The 21,955-nt window shown below is 38.6% G+C and overlaps 1 protein-coding gene across 1 annotated transcript in view; it reads left to right on the top strand.

Moving 5' to 3' along the window:
• The first annotated feature begins 446 nt into the window (after positions 1 to 446).
• Positions 447 to 21,955, top strand: part of GABRA1 (gamma-aminobutyric acid type A receptor subunit alpha1) — a 37,749-nt gene continuing 16,240 nt past the window's right edge. Inside the window, exons 1-5 of the mRNA XM_064672311.1 lie at positions 447 to 528; positions 4,203 to 4,315; positions 13,177 to 13,244; positions 18,852 to 19,072; positions 20,630 to 20,712. Coding sequence (XP_064528381.1) covers positions 455 to 528; positions 4,203 to 4,315; positions 13,177 to 13,244; positions 18,852 to 19,072; positions 20,630 to 20,712 — 559 coding nt within the window. The 5' untranslated portion in view covers positions 447 to 454. The remainder of the gene's footprint in view (positions 529 to 4,202; positions 4,316 to 13,176; positions 13,245 to 18,851; positions 19,073 to 20,629; positions 20,713 to 21,955) is intronic.

A 21,955-nucleotide genomic window follows, 5' to 3' on the forward strand; every position in this document is an offset into this window, starting at 1 on the left:
CCCCACACTGACACTTTGCAAGAGGTTTGGAAGGGCTCAGCTGGTTAGGTCAAACAAAAAACAATTCCACTTGCTTATCTGCAAATGTTATGGAGGCACCTTGTCACATTTTCAACACAGGAGGAAACTGAGCAAGAATTGCCACAGAATTTGGGGACAGCAGCTTTAACTTGTAATTTTTGTTAACGCTCAAAAATAATGCAAAAAGAATACACCCTTACTGCAAAATAAATCCCACCCTGAGCCTCTGGGTCCAAAAGTGAAAGATAAACAGGAGAACAGCCAAGGCCATGGGCCCTTATTCTGAATGACATGAGCTATACTGTTGTGAGGTCATTGCCTGACATCAAATTATTCTGCAGAAGTTTCCAAAATCAGACATTTTTGTTCTGTAATACCTGCTTTAATGTAGGCGATGTTGATGGTTATTTTCCTTCTAGTTTCAGAGTCCACCATGAAGAGATTCCTGGTGCTTTGTGACTGTCTCTGGGCCTGGAGCCTCCTTCTGAATGCACTGACTGAAAGAAGGTGGGGAGATATTTTTTAATGCACCAACATAATTTAGGAACCTTTAATTTAATATAGCAGCATAAGACAAACTCATGGCTGCACTACCACTTAGTGTATTGGGGGAACTTAATCTCTGTTCAAATCCCAGATAAATCTAACTAGGGGAAGTCTGAAAGAAAACCACAATTTGTTTGCATGACTACTTTTTCTTTCCAATATGGTGAAGAAAATAAAGAAAAAGCTTTCTGAAACAAATTGAAACTAAACTACCTCTTAAACACCTGTGCAACCTTTTCTACTCTTATATAATTACTACTCAGAAATACAAGTTTCTTTAGAGGGGAAAAAGTATAATTAAGGGGGTTTTATATCTCATTTAAGCACATTTAGTAACTTTATTGTCACTGCAAGCAGAGGCAAAACTTAACTTCTTTGTTGGTCAGGACTGTGTCCTAACTTAGCAATTGTACTGAAAATCTGAAGTCGACCTTCCTGCTGAAGGAAGACTGCTTGGATGGAGAAGAATCTGAAAGCTCAAAGCCCATGACAGTTATGTTGGAAAGACCATGCTGCACTTAATGTTTGTGGAATATTTGTTGAAATCATAATCTAAAAATAGCATTAGTATTAAGAGCAATTTGTAATCATACAACACCTCATCAAACAATTAGTAGGTTAACTGAAGACTATAAAGCAGTTTGCAGTATGCTTGAAGTACTCTCTGTAATTCAAAATTCAGTGAAGGTGTTTAAGAAGGCTCTCAGATGTATTTCTGTATTTTAAAAATATTAATGTCCTGTCAGTGATGTCACCTAATGAACAAAAAGCAGTAGAATTTTTGTATTGTCAATGGTGATCCCTCAGAGATCCCTGACTACCTTGAAGATTTCAGATAGAGTGGAGTGGGCAAAGGTTCATCTGCACAATCATTTCCTCTAAAAACCAATAAATAATGAAAGTTGGTGAGTAATTTAAGAGTTGCTGTATTGAATAAATCTGATGTTTCAAAAACAACAACTTTATTTTTATAGTATATTAAGGCGAGATTTGAGGTATTCACAAAGTACTTCCTCTGACCTAGCTGGAGAATTTTGTGAAAACATGTTTATTCTCTAGATATGCATACATGCATCTGTGTACATATATTTATTATACTGTAATGGACGTGTGTGCATTCCTAATGTGAGAATTAAAACGCATTGGACCAGTGTTTAAAAATTCGGTGGCGTGTCAGTATTGGAATGACCTGTAGATGGAGTCAGTGCACAGTTTTTTATTATACTGGGGTTTCATGTGAAAATACAATTGCATACAGTCACTTTTTCCTCAAAATCTACACACCTTACATGAAATATATCTGGTTTTAAAGCCATTTTGTCATAGTAAGTTCCTTTGCCTTTGTTTCTGGGGTGCTGTTAATGCTTTATGATAAAAAACAATTGATGAATGACATAAAGTGTCTGTGATACAGGAAGACAGTCTTCCCATGTCACTCTTATAATAGCCCCCTCCCCCAGCATTAGAACTATTATAATATGTGTGTTTTGAATGAAAAATCACAATCCCTCTGGAGTTACAGCCTACTCCATATGTGCACAAATGTTCAGAATCTTCCTGTTGTGACCATATGTCAGTAAACCCCAGCCCTAATGGTGCTTTTTACCTTTGCTAAAACGGTGGGAAGAACAGGTAAGGACAAACGACAAATGTGATCCCAGCATGGGAGCAGGGAGTCTGTCCCACTGTGCTGCCACCAGGCCATCCTCCTGACACCACCTCTCAAACATACTCATTTCTTTACCACCACAATTTCTGAAGTGGTTTTAGATCCTTTTTCCACCTTATTCCTGATGACCTTCCGCTATCCTTGAGATATGTATGTACAGCAGCTTGTTTGCTGGCACTGAGTGTCAACGTGAATTTAATCCAGTGAAAGGTCCTGTGTTGCAATGCTCCAGAAGGTGGATGAGGAAAGATAATGCTCGCTGGAGACAGCAGGAGAACTTGTTATTTGAGAATATATACAAGGGTAAAAAACCAATTGTGTCTGTGACTTAGAATTCAACTGTAGGTATGAACAATAAACATAAATCAACCTATTTTGTTGTGAAGTGAAATTGTATGACATGGCTAGAGGAAAGTCATAGCATTTTTTAACACTGTGAGAGATTTTGTCTTCTTCATTAGAAATAGTGATTTATATGCATTAAAAAACCCCTGAACATTGTTCTTTACAAAGTCACATCCTATGGAAATAAACCAAAAATTAGTAAAACTTCCATGGATGGCACTCCTGAAGCTAATTTAAATTTTTAGTGTTACATATTCAAACATGTACTGCAAAATAAACTTGGAAGCATTTCCAGAGTGCCCATATTCAGGGTATCCTTCCTCCTTCTCTCTGTATTTGATGCAAGTGGAATGTGTGTGTGGGATACACAATGCATGTCTGACTGATGCAGCTTACAGAAAATCATTTCATGGGTATTTTAGTAGAACCCATCATTACATTAACAGTTTGTTCCTCCTGAGCAGGCTGGGCTGGTCAGGGCAGGAGGGACTGGCAGAGCCCCTTGTGCCCGAGCCAGAGGGCCAAGGGGCCAAAGGAGGGATCCCTTCTGTCACACCTGGGGCTGACAAAGGCTCTGGCACTGCACAGGTTCTTGGGTTCTCCAGTTCAGGAACAACAAACCAAGGTTTGGCAAAGCAGTGCTTTGCTTTCAGTGCCGATGCCAAGGCGTGTTTGCAATGGGTGTTCCCAGCAGTGCAGGAGAAAATGGCCCTGGGTGAGGCCTTGGGACAAGTGGGATCTGTGAGCAAGGGACTCTTCTGTGACAGGGCGTTAGGTGAAGGTTTCAGACGTAAGGAGGTTGATTCTGGTGTCATCTACAGCAGACAGGAACCACTAAGCCCAAGGATTTCATCCTGATTTGTATTGATGGCAGTAAGATTTTTGTAGCTGAGTTCAAAGAGCTTTAATTTTATCCTTCTTCAAGTAAAATTTCAGGACTTTTGGCTGAGTTAGGGATACACATTAGAGATCTGCAAGTGAAGCTTTACAGACATGAGAGATTTTCATATCAACAGATAGTTTTGTTATGCATTTGTAAGGAAAAGATGGAAATATTCCTCCACATCTAACTGCTAAAGGAAAATGAGAAATAAAATAAAGCAAAATAATATCTAGATCTATGAAAATGTACACTCAGTCTATTTCTATATTCAAGAAGATATCTCTGTGTTTTTTCAGCATTTATTTTCAGTACTTAATGTCAGTGTTCTAAATTACTATACCTTTCTTTGCATGCAAATCCTTTATAACCATTATGAATTAAACACACTATTTTTTGCTGACAAAAAAGCCTTTTCATGAGGAATATACACACATTATAGCATATATAATTAGCACATTATAAAAATTAATGAGTAATGAGATAAACATGAGGGAACTGACATTTTACATGCTCACCATTTACAGAGGGCCGATGATTTTCTATGATTTAAAAAAATGTAGGATTTAAGAATAAAAGGTAAACATGAAAGAACCCTATAAAGCACTACAGTCTTGTCATAGGGGGGAGGTTATGTGACCATAAACCAGTATAAGCAAGAACAAATGGATTTTGGAATGACTGTTTTGTGAGGTTATTGGTGGATCAGTGTTTGTCAGCACTGACTGTTGTGTATTTCAGTTATGGCCAAACCTCATCCCAAGATGAGCTCAAAGACAACACCACCGTGTTCACCCGGATCCTGGACCGGCTGCTGGACGGCTACGACAACCGCCTGAGGCCGGGCCTGGGAGGTGCGTGCTGTTCTCACTGGCAACGGTAACGTTAGACACAAATCACTGCAAACAGTGGTATTTTTCCATGATATACTTAATTCTGCTTATATAGACACATAAAATAATGCTGATATTTAATATTAATTTTTTTCGCAAAAGCCATGCCTTCCCTGTCTTTCACGTACTTGGTTTTCTCACACTTATACCCAAAAGAAGAAGAAAATGGTTCACAATTCAAGAAGACCTCTGAATGGGTATTAAAACTTTAAATGTATGAAGAATGAAAAGATAATAAAATATGACCTGTGACCTCACAAATGACAAGTTTATTAATCAGGCCTAAACAGCACATCTATCTATGACTGTGTTCATAGTCTTATGACTTCATATGACTGCTCCTTAGTCTTTGATTAAGGGAACTGTACAGTTCAGTCAGCTACTCTATTACAGTAAATAAACAAAGCAGAGAAGCAATAAATAAATGAAACTGTAAAATGTGTAGAGTCTGGTACATGTCTACAAGAAAAATCTGAGCATATGATGATTTCTTATATGAGTTTTGTTGCTATTATGATTTGTTAACCAGATACCTGAAGAGCAAACAAAGGGAGATGCAGGGAAAGAATTTTCTCTCACTCTATGGATTGCAATTCAGAGAACTAAGCACATCAGTGTCAGCTCTTCTGGCTGTGTGTTTGTACAGATGTTTCTGAATCCAGACTTCAAAGGTGCAGTCAGGAAAGGATCACCTGGTCCAGTTAAAATTGACTCCTGACAAAAAGACTGTTTAAAGTAACTGTTTCTATAGAAGGAAATGAGTGTCTTCACAAAGTTAAAAAGCCATTTGCATGACTGTAAAAAGCAAAACTGAGTGGAGTATGGGAAATATGGGGTTGAGGGAAGGAAGAAAAGATGGAGCAAAGGAAGGAGAGTAGTTTCTCTAACTAAGGCTTAGAGCAGTTTAAATAATATTTGCATTTCTCCTTTTTTGAATTGTGTTGTCTGTTCCTGCCTGTAACCAAGAACCTCAAATATCACAATTTTCCTGCTGCACAGTGCACTTGAGCTCCACAGTGTCAGTCCAGCAAGTCTGTCTGTTGTTAGTCAGCTCTGGACATTAGAACTGAGTACCACGGCTTTTAAAAACATTCCACAGCTGATGAAATTGGGGGTGGTAAATTAGAAGCAGATTTACTCATTTGACTGTTGAATAATGTGTTATTCAAAAGGCATAAATTACAGATTTCAAAAACTAGGGACAAACATCTAGGCAGATATTTTCAGTCCTGGTACCAATTTATAACAAAGGGTTTGCTCAGGAATTTGGAAATTCACGTCTTCAAACTCTTCTTGCTGAGGTATCTAAATCTAAATATGAGCAAAGCACCTCAGGACTTAGTTTTGACAGTTGATTTATACACTTGGTATAACGGGGAAATGTTATACCAAGTTAAATGTTCCATACATAAAAATATGCAGTGAAAAATCTAAATCAATGTGTCAAATGTAGCATGGGCCTTGGACTTGGAAGTTCAATGAGCCTGTGATTATAGCATGACCTGTTGCTGGAAATTTTAAAATGTATATGGAAAAGCAGTAGTTTCATTTTTCTTTCCAATATCAGTGATGGCTTCTTATTGCGTATTTTGACCAGAACACGATTTTTAATCTTCTCTGAAGAGAAAGTAAAGAAATTTACCAACATAAGACCATTTTTAGATATAAAGAATTAGATCAAAAACTCATTCATTCCATACTAGCTATGATGTACCTATCAGAGACTTTAAGAGACTAGAGACCCTCATATATATATATGTTATGTTGATAAATGTTATGCAGTTAGGCACAATGTAAATCAGTGTATCATTGAGTGCACTGTAACACTCTTCCAATTTTCTAAAACTATTTTTTCTGTTCTGCTGTGGCCCTTTGGAGCATCATGCTAAAGAAGATAGTGAATAGGGTAGGAGTGAGAACACAGCCTCGTTTCACACCATTCTTAATTAAAAAGGGCTCAGAAAGTGTGTTGCCATATCTGACTTGGCCGTGCTGAAGAAAAGATACAAGGACTCCCTGAAACAACATCTCCCCCTCGGCCATATCGATCACCATAACTGCTCTGCTCTGGCCTCCAATCGGGAGGTCTGCAGACACCCCATCTATAACGCTGCTGTCTCCTTTGAGAACACACGCAGGGTCACTCTCGAGGAGAAAAGGCAATGCAGAAAGAACTGTGTCTTGCAGAATGTACCACCTAAGGAGTCTTTCTGCTGTGCCTTTTGCAATCAGACATGTCTGTCTCGTATTGGCCTCATTAGCCACCAGCGAGCTTGTAACAAACATGGATAGAGCCTTCCCAAATCTTTGTTTGTGAAGCCTAGCCATGGCATTTTTTCTGTTCTGTCTATCCCTTCTGAGAAACACTAGATGAGGTAAAACCATGCGTGGTACAGTTACTTTCTCCTTCAGAAAGGGCTATCTTGCAGAAAACTCTGGTTATCCCTGTATGATCTCTCTTTCTGTAGGGCAGAGTTTCAAATCTGTTCACCTACAGAAACAGAATTGTGGGCATGGACAAAGAAACAAAAGAGAATCAGTTTCTCCCCTTCTCACCTATGGAATAAAAGGGAGATGACAGTTTCTTCATTGAGTTTGTTTCTCCTTCCTTGTAATTATGCGTGAAGACTTCACAGGAAGACTTCAGTGACTAAAAGGTATCTTTTTCACTGAAAAATTGGAATGAATTGTGAAAGGGGTTTGATCTTGATCTTGACTCTACTCAGAGGAGTAATTTCCTTCTTTTTGAAATAAACACCATGATGTTTCTCTCTCCCGAGTTTGCAAACTTCTGTTAGTGTGGTGAACAGTTTCACTGCTAGGTAGAAATACTCTGGTGAGGCAGATGAGGCACCATCTTGAAGCCAAGAACAACCTTCTGGAGAGATCTCATTACAAAGACTCATTGTAGGAGCTATACTATAAATTCATGGAAAAGCCAGGCTAAAAGGTAGAGCATTAAGATAATGAAAAATTCAGAGGTGCTGGATTTTGGGTCACTCTTTCAGCATCTATGGAATCAGTGCTAGATCAAAATTAACTCCTCCTTTTCCTTTCTAAAATCTTCTTTTGAGGTATTACTTCAAAAGGAAAACTAAAAATTGCATATGCTCCATAAAGAGTATGGGAATGAAAATTATTATTCATCAGATAACCCCATAAGGCCATATCTGAAATTAAATGAGTAGCTTGGAGCATTTTGCCGTTAAACAAAGAAAGAATTATTTCTCATTAACCAGAATATTAAAAAATGGAGTCGGTGACCCATGGGGAAAAATTATAGTTATTGAAAATGCTTGTTACTCAAAAAATGACATTGCTGCTAGAATTAAGCTGATTCTTTTTAAAAGAAGAATGCAGCACCACGTTATGCATTGGCACATTTGCACCTTTTATCAATAATTATTGATATAAATTATGCTATTTAGTTGTTTGCCACCTTCATATGTGGGCATAGTCACTTAGTCAGACATTGCTAGGAAATAGCATCTGTTGTAATCATCCATAAACATGGACAAATAGTTACATTTAGTTATTTATGCATGGAAAATAGAACTCTCAAAATTAATGCAAAAATGTTGTGAATCATACTAGAGGACACCTATTAACTCTATGAGAGGATAATCAGTTACAAAAAGCAAGGAGGAGAAATTGCAGAGAGTAACATATTGAAGCTGAAAAAGAGGAAATCATGTTAGACATTAAGGGAAAAAATAGACAGTGCAGTTATTGAGGTAATAGCATGATTTTCTGTGGGAACTATCTGCACCCTAGAACTAGAGGTGATCAAAAATAGGCTAAATAAGAAAGATGCTGATCTCTATTCAAATACACAGTCCTGAAGAAAATAAAGGATCAAATAGTGCCGGGGGGAGTGAAATAAGGAGGAAAATTCACCTCAGTGTTTGGTGGCCTCTACCAGTAATGCACTGTGTCTAGAGTGGGAGTTAAAAGAATTGAAAAGCAGTGAAAAATGGTGGGAAAAATCAGTTCCTCAGATAAATGGATAGGCTATTCCCTTTTGTTCTGGGCTGTCTTCATGTGGGACAAAGGGATGGTCCCTGGGATGCCACCACAGCAGGTCTGAGGTGCCACAGTGGAGAGAGGGAAGACTTGCACAGGGCAGGTTGTGTTTGATGATGGGATTCATCAACACAAGATCAGGTGCACTAGCACCTTTGCATGGCACACCTCCCCTCCCTAAAACTAAAGGATATCACATGGTCTGTGCCCTTTTAAATGAGAGTAATTGTAAATGTGGTTTATCCCTTTGAGAGGGATTTTGTAGTAGAAAGGTTAATACAGAACTGAGAAGAAAAACAGTGCGTTTGATCTGACAGACAAGAATCTTCCCGAATTAAAATGCTTTTGTTGGGTCAAATGCCCAACAATAGATCAGTTCAAGTAGATTATAAACATTACTTCAGTATTGAACAGAATTACACTTATTTTATGCTATGGGTAGAACGTATTTGTTGATGTCTCCTGTGTGATATTCATCAAAATTGAGTGTGACTGTCCTTAAGTGCAACATCACTCAGTCTCAGGCAATTCATTACTTCCACAGAGTGGAAGGGATGGGAAAATAAACCTCACAGTATTATGTTAATTATGTTTCAAAAATCAGTTTCATGAGAACATTATCTATAAACACAATAAAATTACCTCTTAGTTATTGAGATCCCAATGGAAATTGTTGGATTTTAACGTACCTGAGGTTACATAAAGTTTAGGGAAAATATGGTTTTGGTCTGTATGTGTCATAAAGAAGTTAAACCTAAATGATTCTACTCTAAATGAAAAGACAGTCCTATACCTCACCCCTACACATCATTCTGTAAGTAAAGAAGGGCTAGATGCTACACTTAACTCTCTAAAAACTGAAAAGGCTGATTTTGGTCTCTTTTTTCCACTCTTAGGCATCACATCGATGTAAAGACAAATGTAAAAAGCCTTAGAAAAGCTTAGGAAAATTGATTTAATACAACAGTAGGGAGGCAGGGAGGATATGAGCGCTGAGCTGTTAACTGGTGGGTGAAGAGCTGCCAGGACACTGCACAGCTCCCAGGAAACCTTTTCCAGCAACACAAACTCTACAGCTGGGCAGTCACAGCACAGCTCATCCTTCTCCCTTTTGGTCCCTACTCTACAAAAGCAGCAGCACAAAATTCTTAGGAGTGTATTTGTTGTGGTTCTTTGATAAAAATACCTCACAGGATGCAGCTGGGATGATTAGTCTACATGACTTTCTTTAGCAATAACAGCATACACTGTCCAGTATCTGAATTCCTTTCAATCAAAACCACAGGAAAAGTCTCCTCCATAGAGACAATTATAGCCCACACTTACACAAGGCGTGCAGGAGGAACAAGTGCATTACCAAAACGGTGGAACTGATGTAAACCACCAAAACAAGCAATTCAAATCAGCCTCGTGCTCAAATACTAGCAGGTCATAAAGGGAAACAGTCAATGTATAGTCTCTTATGATAAATGGACTTAAATCCTGCTGTTTAAATAAATCTGTATTTCTTATTTTGTTCTCAATTTGTAATCAGATCACCATTCTAGCAATAATGAGATCCCTGGGAGTTTAAATCAAAATATTTCTTGTTACTAATTTTGAGAGTTGACGTTAGTCTGGCATCATTAGCACAGTGTTTGTAAACAGGGAGATGACAGGAGTTGGTGCTGAGTGGTGCTGTCAGGGCTGGGTGTGGATCAGGTGCCTGAGGCTGTTGCAGAGTGGCTGGGGGGGTATTCGGGTGCTATTTTGCTGATCAGTAACTACTTGGACCCTGTGGTTACCGTACAGTAAAACCAGTAAGTCATTAATCATTTCCTAGGGTTTTTTCCTGGAATTGTTACATGTTCTACAGATATCCTCACATTACTTAGTCCTCGTTCATGGAGCAGATGCCGTAGTCAGGATTCATGGTTAATGTGCCTTTAGAACTGATGGATTTATCTGCAGCAGTCCAATCAGCTCCTGGCCTGAGCTTGTTCTGTTCAGTGACTTAGACTTTGAATATAGCTCAGCATTCTGAGCATTGGAAACACGATTTAAGCTTTCCCATGGTAATCAAGCTGCAAATTGATCATAGGTAACCTTGATTCTAAATATATATCCCAACTGTATGAGTAAACACATGTCCTGTGCAGGAGTGACTCACAACTTCTGAAGCTCTTAACAAAGCACAGTTGAATCATCTAATTAGTAAAACAGTAAACAAAGATTTCAAAACTTCCATATGGCTTTGGAGGGGCTCATCTTTCTCTGTGTGTTCATACACTCTTTTTCATCGCTCTTGAAAATGAGCTACCTGCCAAAGAAAAAAAAATTGATGGTGTGTACACTGATTTTATCTGTATTTGAAGAGACCTGGGATTAGGTGCACTGCAAAAGTGAAATCAGTGTGAAGATAACACAATCTTGTTTGAGTTCACAATCTAAATTTTCTATTACTACTTATTAATTACATGTTGCTTAAATTATTTTCAATGTTATACAGAAACAAATTATTTTTCCAATCCCTTGGAAATCTTCCTCCTTAGTGACAAATTCTTTAATTTCCATTTTGTGATCTTCAAGTGATTTCCTTAAGCCTCAACATCAGCTACTATGACCACACTTCTCCAAAGCCAGAACCCAGGACACCACAACATGATGTGCTGCTGATTCAAAGAGTGTATTCTGTGTCCGTGCAAGGGAAACCAGAGAATTGAATTATATTGAACAGAGTCTTGCTCAGAGCTGGGACTCTTAAAAGGATCATCATTTTGAGCCTGAAGAGCTTCTAGAATCTCCTGATTATGGCAGTGGAAGTGCCTCAGTGGAAAGGAGATGGAGGGATGGGGAGTCAGGATGAAAGACCTTTAAAAGAGTCATTTGAGGTTCACTTTTCAAAATGTAAAAGGCTTATAGATTTCAAGATGCTATTAATTTCTCAGTCTTAAGAAAAGGCAATTCAGTAGCTGGAGTCGATTCAGCAATGTTTCACTGGACCTTGTGAAATCTCTACTCTTTTTCTGCCAGTTGTTTCATACCTGACCACAGCTTCTTGAACTTTTGTGATAGTGATGGGCTGAAGGCCAGAATACATTCCTTCCAAGCCAAGTAATTTCAGACCAACCATATCCTTCTTTCAGTTATCAAAGGCTAAATTCTCACCATGAACTTCTTTAAATCCAGAGCCAATTAGATGTCAAGAAAATATTGAAATTTCTTTAAGTCAGTTGAAAGGCTTGTAAACAGTAATAAGGTCACATATTATTTACCTGGACACCCAAGGATGAGATTTCACCTCTCCGGTGCTTTTGCCTGTGATCACTGTACTTTTTACATGTCTTGGTCACACAGCTAAAGAATGAAAATAATATTAGGCAATTCAGCCACATCATAGCATTTTACTTTCTGTGATTATGAATAATACATTGGGAATTTCATCCTTTAACTATTTTACTGAGTCCTGAAGATTACTTTTGATACCACCTAATTTTTGCATTAACTTACTAACTGAATACATGTAATTTGCTGTATTCCTAGACTGACAGTAGAATCGAGTATTTTACTGTCTCAAAAAAGTGAGAGTTATTTCAGAAATTGTATCCCTCCTTCCACATCGGAAGTTTCTACCCAAATCCCCACGCTGGCTCGTCCAGCCCCACGGGGAATGTCTTCAGACTCCCGTCCGGGTGGAATTGGCTCACTCCACACGGTTGGCTGGGTGCCTCCAGGAGGTGTCCCTCCCTGCAGCTCTATTTCAATCCCCAGGGTGATTTTGCTCTGTGCCACCCTGGGGAATGCTTTGTTCTGAGTGCCCAGCACACAGCAGTATGAAGGGCCCGAGCCTGTGGGAGGAAGGGGAGGTCAAGCCCGGCTGTTCCTCGGAGTGGCTTTTCCCAGTCGATCTGCACGAGGCAGATGCTGGGCTCTTTCTGGGCATCAGCACCATTTTAGGTGTCTCAGACTCAGCATTTGTGACCACTAAAATCCCTGGTTTCCTCTGAATTGATCAAGGGCATTGTGCCATGGAGCAAATTTACAGCCTGAAGATCACAGAGAAGTCCAGCTTTGTGATACAGCCTATACATATAATCTGTGTTAGGTACATTTTAGAGTTCTGAATTATTATTTATACTAATCTCTCATTGAGGCCTATAGAGCACATTTATGAGCAGAGGGCTCACTTCCAGAAAATGTTTACACAGATGATTTCAGTATAGAAATTTTATCTGTTTCCTTGGAAAAGTTTTAGCTCCTATTTGTTTATTGCAGTAAAGGGTAATGCAGCCATTTCTAACTCATATCAATAAAGCATATTTGTGTTTTTGTACACCATAATGTATTCTCTTTTTTTCTTCTATGTTCCTGTGTCTCAATACAAAATATATAACTCATAAGCCCCAGGTTAATTATTAGAGACCTTGCTTTAGCTTGCCCAGAAACCAACAAGTACCCCATGAGACTTTGGAGTACTATGTACAATATTCAGCACTGTTTATATTGTCAGACAAGAAGATTTATCAGTCAAAGAGTGAAAAAATTTCCACAGCAATGGAACTGTGGCTTCTGTACTGTGGCATTACAACCTCTTTCTCAAAAAGTTCTGTGGAAACACTGTAATAAAAAAATTGTTGCTGACAATATTGACTGTGAAATTACATCTAGAAGCAGTAAATTATCAGGACCGTATTGTAGACCAATTTTCGAATGGCTAATCAAAGCCAATAATTTTTCTATTCGTTGTGAGAATTGGTAGTGGTTGGATCTAATGAAGGCTGTTGATAGACACTCACTGTCCTAATTTCCTGCTCCATCAGAGCGAGTAACCGAAGTGAAGACTGACATCTTCGTCACCAGCTTTGGGCCTGTTTCAGACCACGACATGGTAAGTGATGGCCTATATTTCTACAGCACTCAGTTTCTCTTGTCTTTTTAATTTGGAGGATGAAAGACCTACGCAATAACTTATTTACCCCTTTTAAGGCTGGGCTTTCCTAAAGCCCTTGATCCGAAAATGCTCAGCTTTTGTGTGCCACCACTGCTGCTGGCTGGGACTGCATTGAAGTGCCTTAAAATTAGCAGCTTTGGTAACTTTAATGACATGTTTTAACAGACTTTCTATTTGCTACATAATATATCATGAAATGCATTAGGGCTTGGATCCATATTCTTCTGAGACTGATTGCTCGGGTCCTTGCTGGCACACCACTGATCCAATTTGCTAAGAAAGATCATCATCTTAAAACCAATTAACACTTATGCCTACAGTGTGACATCTGTACAGTCTAACCTGTATTTTTATATTAAAAGCTACTGATCAATGGGAAGTGACTTTCCTAGATCTTGGCTGCTGAAAGAGAAGAGAAGATTAATGAGAGAATTAGTGTCACTTCTTTATGGAATGAATATTAAAATCAAATTGCTAGATAACTGCAGGGGATGGAGAAGTTCAGAAAACTGAATGATGTTGTGAGCCCTGGTCTTAAGAGATATTAAAAGTTGTGTCGAAATACAGATAAGGTACTTAAAATTTTGCACCAGGAGGTTGCTATTGACAGGGAAGGTGTGGTCTGCAGCCACCAGTTACTGCTGGAATCTTGTGTGAGTGTGAAAGCTGGAAACAACCTCATTAATTTAAATGAAGACATGAAAACAGTTCAGCCTTGTAGCTGGCTACATTTAACTAAATACATTCACCTAAAAAAAATTAAAAGAAAAACAGAGAGCAAAAATTATTACAGGAAAGGAAACAAGTTCCATTTCTTACTGCAAAATTATCACTAGTTTGATTTGAACTAAAACTATAGACTTTTAACACCTTAAACACCAGGTTATTACAAGTTTCTAACTACTCAAAGCAATGTTAAGGAATGGAATAAAAGAGAAAGTAACTTTTAAAAGGTAGTTTGTTTTTTTAAGTGAACTTTATGAAAAGACACCATTTTCTTGATTGCTTGGAAAATAGCTGTTGTCAAGTTTTGGAGAAAACTACAGTCAAATTTGTAATTGCAACTGATGTCATGATATTTAAATGAGAAAGAATAGCTTGTGCAGCACAGTTCTTGACCAGTCATTCTCCTTAGACTTACAACAGAAAGGTAATACAGGATGGTGCTCTGCCTCCTCAGCACATATATACAGGACTACATATATCATAAAGAACAATTTAAAAAGTTCAGTCAATGACTTCTGCTTTTTTGGTCTGTGATAATCTTGTGAAATTACAACATCTACTTACTACTCTAAATTATACATTAAAAGAGAAGGAATTCCTTGGATTAGAGATTGGTAGAAACCATTGATATCCACTTTTTATATTCTGGTAATTGGTTCAGTCTCAACGTAGGGAACCAGTGGACAAACTGAAAACTTCCAACATAGGCACGTGACTGAAATATATATTTTAAAAAATTTAATAGTCTTGGAATACTTGCAGCTGTAGCAGCTGCAGTTCGCGAGTGATCTGAGGTTGCTCCAGTTTTGCAGAGACTTGTCGTCTTGGGACAAGTCTGTTTTTAATGTCCTGAAGATTAAGGTAATTTCAAGTATTGGGTCATATATGCTTGTGGGAGACGAACAGAAAAGGTGATGGACATATGCAGGGGAATGTACTCTTTGTATTTATGAGAGTTGTTTTGCATAAGCCAGCTGGTTAAGCTATTGTTTCCTTTGTTGAATCAGATTTACTAGAAAACTCTACTAATGAATGGCAATCTAACAAACAAATAAACACGGGTGCTTTCCCACTTGTAGACATAGATTTAGAGTACCTGATAGCCCTGCTGAATTACTTGGGAATATTTGATCTTTTTACATCAGCACCTACTTTGTAGTTTCAGGTGATTTGATTAAGTAGAAGGTAAAGCCAATTTAACATTCCTAGGACAAACTGGTATTTATATGGGATTTGGGTTTTAAAGAGTAAAATGCAGAAGCTAAAAATCATCTTCCAGAATTAGGAATAAGTACATTTGAAAAAGAATTATTGACTTCAGCTAGAATTCGGTACATGAATTATTTTAGCATAAGGGATCACTACCTACAAAAAATCTCAAAAATAATTGAAGACCCATACAACGTTGGCTCTTGTTTGTCAGTCAGTTAAACAGCAGAAAGAATTCATCAGTCTCTTAATAAAGTGTGTGACCAAGAAACACAGAGGCAGGTGTTCATATGTTTCGAGAAGTAAAGAATTCACAGAAAAGTATTTAGTGTAAAACTCCTACTCGCCTCCCGTGAAAAGGAACGCGTGTGCAGCCTACTCATGTGAAATCTTTTGCTTAAGGAACTAAGTGTGAAATCAGAGATGGAGAGAGAAAGATAAAATGAAGAGCTTACCAGAATATAAAGTTTATATTAATTTTAACACAGACTTGGTGCCAAGTCCTCTGTGCCTACTGCAGTTGGTTGTAGACACCGTGCTTGGAGGCTCCTCCAGGTTTGCTGGGGTGAGCAGGTTCATGGGCAGTGCAGCCCTTCCTGGCCATTTGCTCACCGGGAGCAGCTGCTTTGGCACCGAGGGGCCGATAGCCCAGCAGTGCTGAGCCCAGCAGTGCTGAGCCCAGCAGTGCTGAGCCCAGCAGTGCTGGCTGGGCCTGGCACTGAGCTGTTCCAGCTGCCAGGGTGTGTTAGGAAAGCACAGCCCCCATCTGTGTGCAGGAATCCAAAGGCGCTCGCACAGTCGCTCCATTTCTCAGGGAGTACAGGGTGTTTCTACCCACTCCCAATACACTCTTTTAAGAGCAGCATACACATAACCTGTTATTCTATAAAGAGCATGTCTTGGCTTGTTCTTGTGAATAAAGTTACACAGGAGAAGAGCATTTTAAAAATAAAATCATCTTTTTTTGGAAGAACTTTGCAGGTTTTTAGGCATGTTCAGTGGATTGAACTGATCAACAGATATCTGGCTATTCTCACACTACTGTCATTTTTTTGAAATTTTTGACATATATTATTTGGAATAAGAAGCATTTTAAAATTAACTTTTTCATAAAGACAGAATAATTTTTTTTTTTAGTAAACCTTTATTCCCACTTTTTCTGTACTGTAAGCTTTTCAGGAATGATTATCTATCTTACTACCTTCCTGTACAGCACCTCATGTAGACCACAGAGTGGTCTACCCTGTGAATAAACAATCTCCAGGGAGAGACATTAGATGGATAAATTAGAGAATATTTAAGTCAAAGTGTTATAAATATTCAATACTGTATAATTTATGGCAAGTGCAGATAGGATTCTCTTTTTTTTACCTTTACACTATGGAATGAAGAGTCCCCACTGTGAAGAATTTATTCAGAATTTCACCTCACTCATATGTTTGCACATAGGCCACTGCTCTCATACATTGGTTTAGAGAAAATCCTTGGGTTCCCTTGCTCTGCATGCCCCTCTTCTGCAGAAGAAAGCCCTAAGCAGAGTATCTGATGACTCTACATTAAAGATCAGCTGTCTGTCAGAATTCATTTGAAAAGGATTAGTGTCCATGCTAAAGTGGGTAGTGAAAGCTGAAGAACTGAGATATCTCAGCCAAGATAAATTCACCCTATATGGTTAAATGGTCTGGGATAGAGAAAGATTCAATCTGTTCCAGGCATGACCTGTCAGCTACGTTTTAATTGAATTTTCTCTTATGCTTTAAGGTCCCTTATCAAATATCTCAGACTCCTTGTTCTTTTCCAGCATAAGAACCTTGTGTTCATATAAAGTGAAGAACCAGACTCCCTTCTCTCAACCTGTACCACCTCCCACTCACCTCCTTCCTTGCACTTGAAAGAGAAAAGGGAATGGCTGATGTCACCTTCTGGGCATGTCTTTTACCTTTCCCATGTGTGTAGGAGGAAATTTTTTTTGATGCTAGTAAAACATGGAGGAAATCCAACATTTTAATGACAGATAATTCCTTTTATACCTCCTTCTCTCCTACTCTGCTGCATACCTGGGACAATATTTTGCTCACAATTCAACCTAAGGCCCTGACCAAGCAAAATTTTGAAGCAAGAAATTGTTTGTAAGTGCACAACTGCTACCACTGAAGCTGAACAAATTCAGGCTTCAGCAGTTCACTGAGCACGTGATTAATAAAATGGATATACAATTAAGTATGCACCAAAAGGATTCACAGGTCTGGTATGTAAATAAAATAAAATAAACCAAACAAGCCCAAAGTGAGAACACCCCATGGAACTACAACATTTCCATGTGAACAAGAAATTTATTCAAGCATTTCATGCCCTAAAAGATGGAAAAGCACATTACCCGTAAGAATCACCATTCTTTCCTGCAAATAGTTGCACGAGGAATAAACAGCTCACAAGTGCTTAATGTTGTATGGAATGTTGCTGTTTGTTAAAAGAAAAAACAGAAATTCAAGGGAGTTTTCCTTACAGCTGTGTGTGCCCTCACACACATGTGTTCCTTAGAGCTCCACGTGCCTTCCCACAGTTTTCCTTACAGCTCGGGGTGCCCTCACACAAAGAACTTTTCTGTTTCAGGATTTGCCATCTCCATTGGCAGGAGAGCTCAGGAAAGGTTCTGTTTTTCAGCCAAAAGATTTTCATTCAGGGTAATTGAGAACCATATTTGGATGACTGCTTTTCATGTTTGTCACAACATCACAGCCATGAAGGGTGAAAGGGGCAGGACAATCCCTACTGAACTTCCATGTCAGAATGGAATACCATCCTATACTGCATCCACAGAAGTTTTTCATATTTTCACCCAACATTCATCTATATTTCATATTCCAACATCTCTTTCTTAATTTCACCCTCTCCCTCTTGACTTTGTTCCTTTTGCTTTGTAACAAATATTTCTTTCATTTCCTGGTGAGTGTTGGTTATTTTGGCCCTCCCCACATCCCCTGGCAGCCACTGCTTCTCCTCCCCACTGGCCCAGTCCCTGTGTCACCAAGCTGTGAGTCTTGGCCCAAAGCTGGCCTCAGCTTGTGCTCTCTGCAGTCCAGCCATTCAGCCCAGCAAACCATCCCACATCTCATCAATCAGACCTCACAATTTTAGTGACCTGTGAACTTTTTGCAGGTTGATTACATGTTTATACTAATGAGACACTTAGAACAAAAGTGGTAAGACCCTGTCTCAGCGGGCTTGTTTTATTTCGACACGTCCTTCCTGTGCCACACAGACTGGCCACCCATCTGCAGCTGCAATGACAGTTCTAGGGCAGGTGAAGAACAAGGGAGAAAAGGGTGAATTATTTTGGTTTTGCTCTATTATATCTCAAACTCTTGTGTAACTTTTGAAATACTATTCTTCTTAACATTTATTCTGTTGAACACAGTAATGATATTGTAACTGTTTAATAACTAGCTTCTGGTACATTGTAAGTAACACAGGGAATAAATGTTCTGATAATTACTAATACCATTAATAGTCATCTTGCTTCTAGGGAAGGTAAGAACGTACATCTCAAGTTCTCATAGTGGAACATATGACATCAGGTGTGTTTCCCTTTTTTCTTAATTGCTGTAGGAATACACCATAGATGTATTTTTCCGCCAAAGCTGGAAAGATGAGAGATTAAAATTCAAAGGACCTATGACTGTTCTTCGGTTAAATAATTTAATGGCCAGCAAAATTTGGACACCTGATACCTTTTTCCACAATGGAAAGAAGTCAGTGGCTCATAACATGACGATGCCAAATAAACTACTACGAATTACAGAGGATGGGACATTGCTATACACAATGAGGTGAGTCCTAAATTGTTACATCTTTCATTTGGTTTGACAATTTAACTTGTGAAAGCAGATTTTCCAGACAGGAAACAGGTACCTTTTGGAGAATAATTTGAGTCCTGCTTAGTAATTATTTTGGAATGATGGACAAACTGAGCATTTACAGTGCTTATTTTTTCCTCTCCTCCTGTGTACAGTCCCTGGATGTGTCCTAATGCTTGATTTTAAAAGGGTTCTTATAGTATTAAGAATCCATCAGTTTGCAGAGGACCTTAATTTGGTGTTGCTTTCAAGGACTCCCTCAGCAAGTATAATAAAGCCTGAAAGTTTACTATAATCTGTACTCCGAGATTGTGTTCAAGGGTCTTTAATCTTTTGATCCTATAGGAAGCAGATTCTAAGAACTAGCAGATGCACACAGAATTCATTGCCCATTCTTAATATTTCTTGTGCTTGGGAATACAAAGCATGACAGTCTAAAAATAGACATTTCTCATTCCTTTCATTACAAGAAAAACAACTGATTAAAGCATTTGGAAAGTTGGGAGAAAAAATTATTTTTGTGCTGGAATCAATCCTACTGGAAATACATCACTCTCTTCATGAATAACTGAACTTTAGCTACCCAGTTGTCAGAGGAGTTAAATAAATCCTTTTGAAATAATGATGATATACAGTCTTGGGAACATTCTGGATTAAACTACAAATTAAAGATAAAAAAAATCGGTATATTGTCTCTACAGAGCTGCACATCCCTTCTTTGTGTCTCTCATGGAATCAAACAAGGTCTAAAGGGATTCTGTTGACTTCAACTTAAGATGGAGAGCTTAGTGCATAGGTGAACACTCAATTTTCTTTTAACTATTTGGAAGATGTTTTTAAAATCAGTACAAGCATTTGGAGAAAACAAAGTCTCCAGGTTTTTGGATGTTCATTTATTGTACATCTTTCAAGACCGCCTAGGCTGAAGTAGAACTGCTTGGCTGGTAGTTACACAAGTCTAGATCAATTTTGCTTGTCTTTCTAAATGCTTGGCTGTTAGGGATTTAATCCACAGGAACACTATCTCAGGAGCACATTGTTCTCGTCTCTTTTTTTGACCATAACCATTTCTATTTCCTCCCCTTTGCAAGTGCCTTAATGCAATCTTCTGCCTAGTATTCAAGTATTACTATTCATTCCTTGCTGATGTGTGGTATGTGACTGTTTCCAGTTTATTCAATCTCTTTTATTGAGAAACACGTTTGCACTCGAGCTGATATCAGTGAAGTGATTTCAGCAAATGCCTGAGCCCCCCGAGCGGCCGATTGCAGGCTGGCGAGGCGGCGCTGGCAGGTGCTGACAGACCTTAACCCTCGGCGCCGAGCAGCAGGAGCTGTGTCTGTCTGTGCTGCCGCAGCAGGGCAGGGGCAGAGCCAGCCCCCCAGCCGGCCTGTTCGGGCCCCCTCTGACCACCAAGGAATCCAGAACAGAGATGGTGCTGTACTTATTCGATGTGTCTTAATAGAAGTCTATTTGCTATTTCTGTGAAACTGGAATAAATGTGTCCTTTTGCTCATTAATCCGTTATAGATTGACTGTGAGAGCAGAATGTCCAATGCATTTAGAAGACTTTCCTATGGATGCACATGCTTGCCCCTTGAAATTTGGAAGCTGTAAGTTTATTTTAAATTGAGGTTTCTCCCTTTTTAGGCCACTGTATTTTGCAACTGAGAAAACCTCAAGGTTTTAATCTTGTGTATTTTTCACGTTTGTCAGGGTTGTATTTTTATTCTTATATATATATTTATATTTAATATACTGATATTTTATATTTAATATAATTTATGTGTCTTAAATATCCTACAGTGTCATGACTGGACGTGCACAAAAAAGAAAATGACAGTGCTCTAAATATCTAGAAAAGTAGTTTGTCACATGGAAAATGTTGTTAGTTTCATAGTTGCTCTATTTTGCAAAGACCCAAAATCAGTGTTAGAGAAAAGTAAAACACACCATGGATAACTGAATTGGTTTAGGTGAAAAGAGTTCCAATGCCGTAGTCATGGTATGTTTAGAAAAAAATTCTTCATAGGATTATAAGATAGTCATAATACACTCATGCAATATTTCTAGAAGTGAAAACTCTCAGAAATTTCCCACTAGTCCTCCGCTTGCAGCATATGTAACCCTAGGTCAAAGAAAATACTGGACAAAACGTAGTGCAATTGAAATCACTGTAATAAGAGACAAAGCTTTTGCTAAGTTGAGAATTTCTCCCAAAACTTCAATTTGAATAGTAACCCACCTGACACTTAACTAAACATAATATTTTTAAAAATTAAATATAGTTCCGCCCTTCAATTTTTTAAGTAAAAAACCAACAAAATCAAAACCAACCAAAAAACAGAAACCAAAAGTGAAGAGCTGATTCACCCTACTTGGTTCAGCACAAACAAGGAAGTTAAAATGTATGGAAGATGTAATAGTGTACAAATTGTTTCCTCAATGGCTACTTTTTTCTCGCAGAAATGGGTCCCTTCGCTGCTAATGGGTACTTAGTGGTTTGATCAATTGTAGAAGTGAACAAACAGAGCACCCAATTCATTCTTCACAGGTACCCGACAGGGTGATCATTTCCTTGGGCTGAGCAGCTCTGTGTTTACCAGGAGACAGGACTGATGGTTTGTCTTCAAAGAGCTGAGAGCCTCCTAGATAAGGTTTGCAGAACAGCGAGCTCACACAACCTTGGAGTATAACTGACAAGAAGAGTTTACTCCTTGAATGTAAAGTTTTCTTACAGCACTTCCAATAAATCTTTCCAAAGCTCCTGTGAAGCAGAAGGGGAGGGGGAAGCCTGACTCCAACTAACCAGCCAAGAGCTGCAGGAGGTTCCTGCCTGATGGCAGGAGATCTGTG

The sequence above is a fragment of the Pseudopipra pipra genome, chromosome 15 (assembly GCF_036250125.1).
Source record: "Pseudopipra pipra isolate bDixPip1 chromosome 15, bDixPip1.hap1, whole genome shotgun sequence".
Taxonomy (NCBI): domain Eukaryota; kingdom Metazoa; phylum Chordata; class Aves; order Passeriformes; family Pipridae; genus Pseudopipra; species Pseudopipra pipra.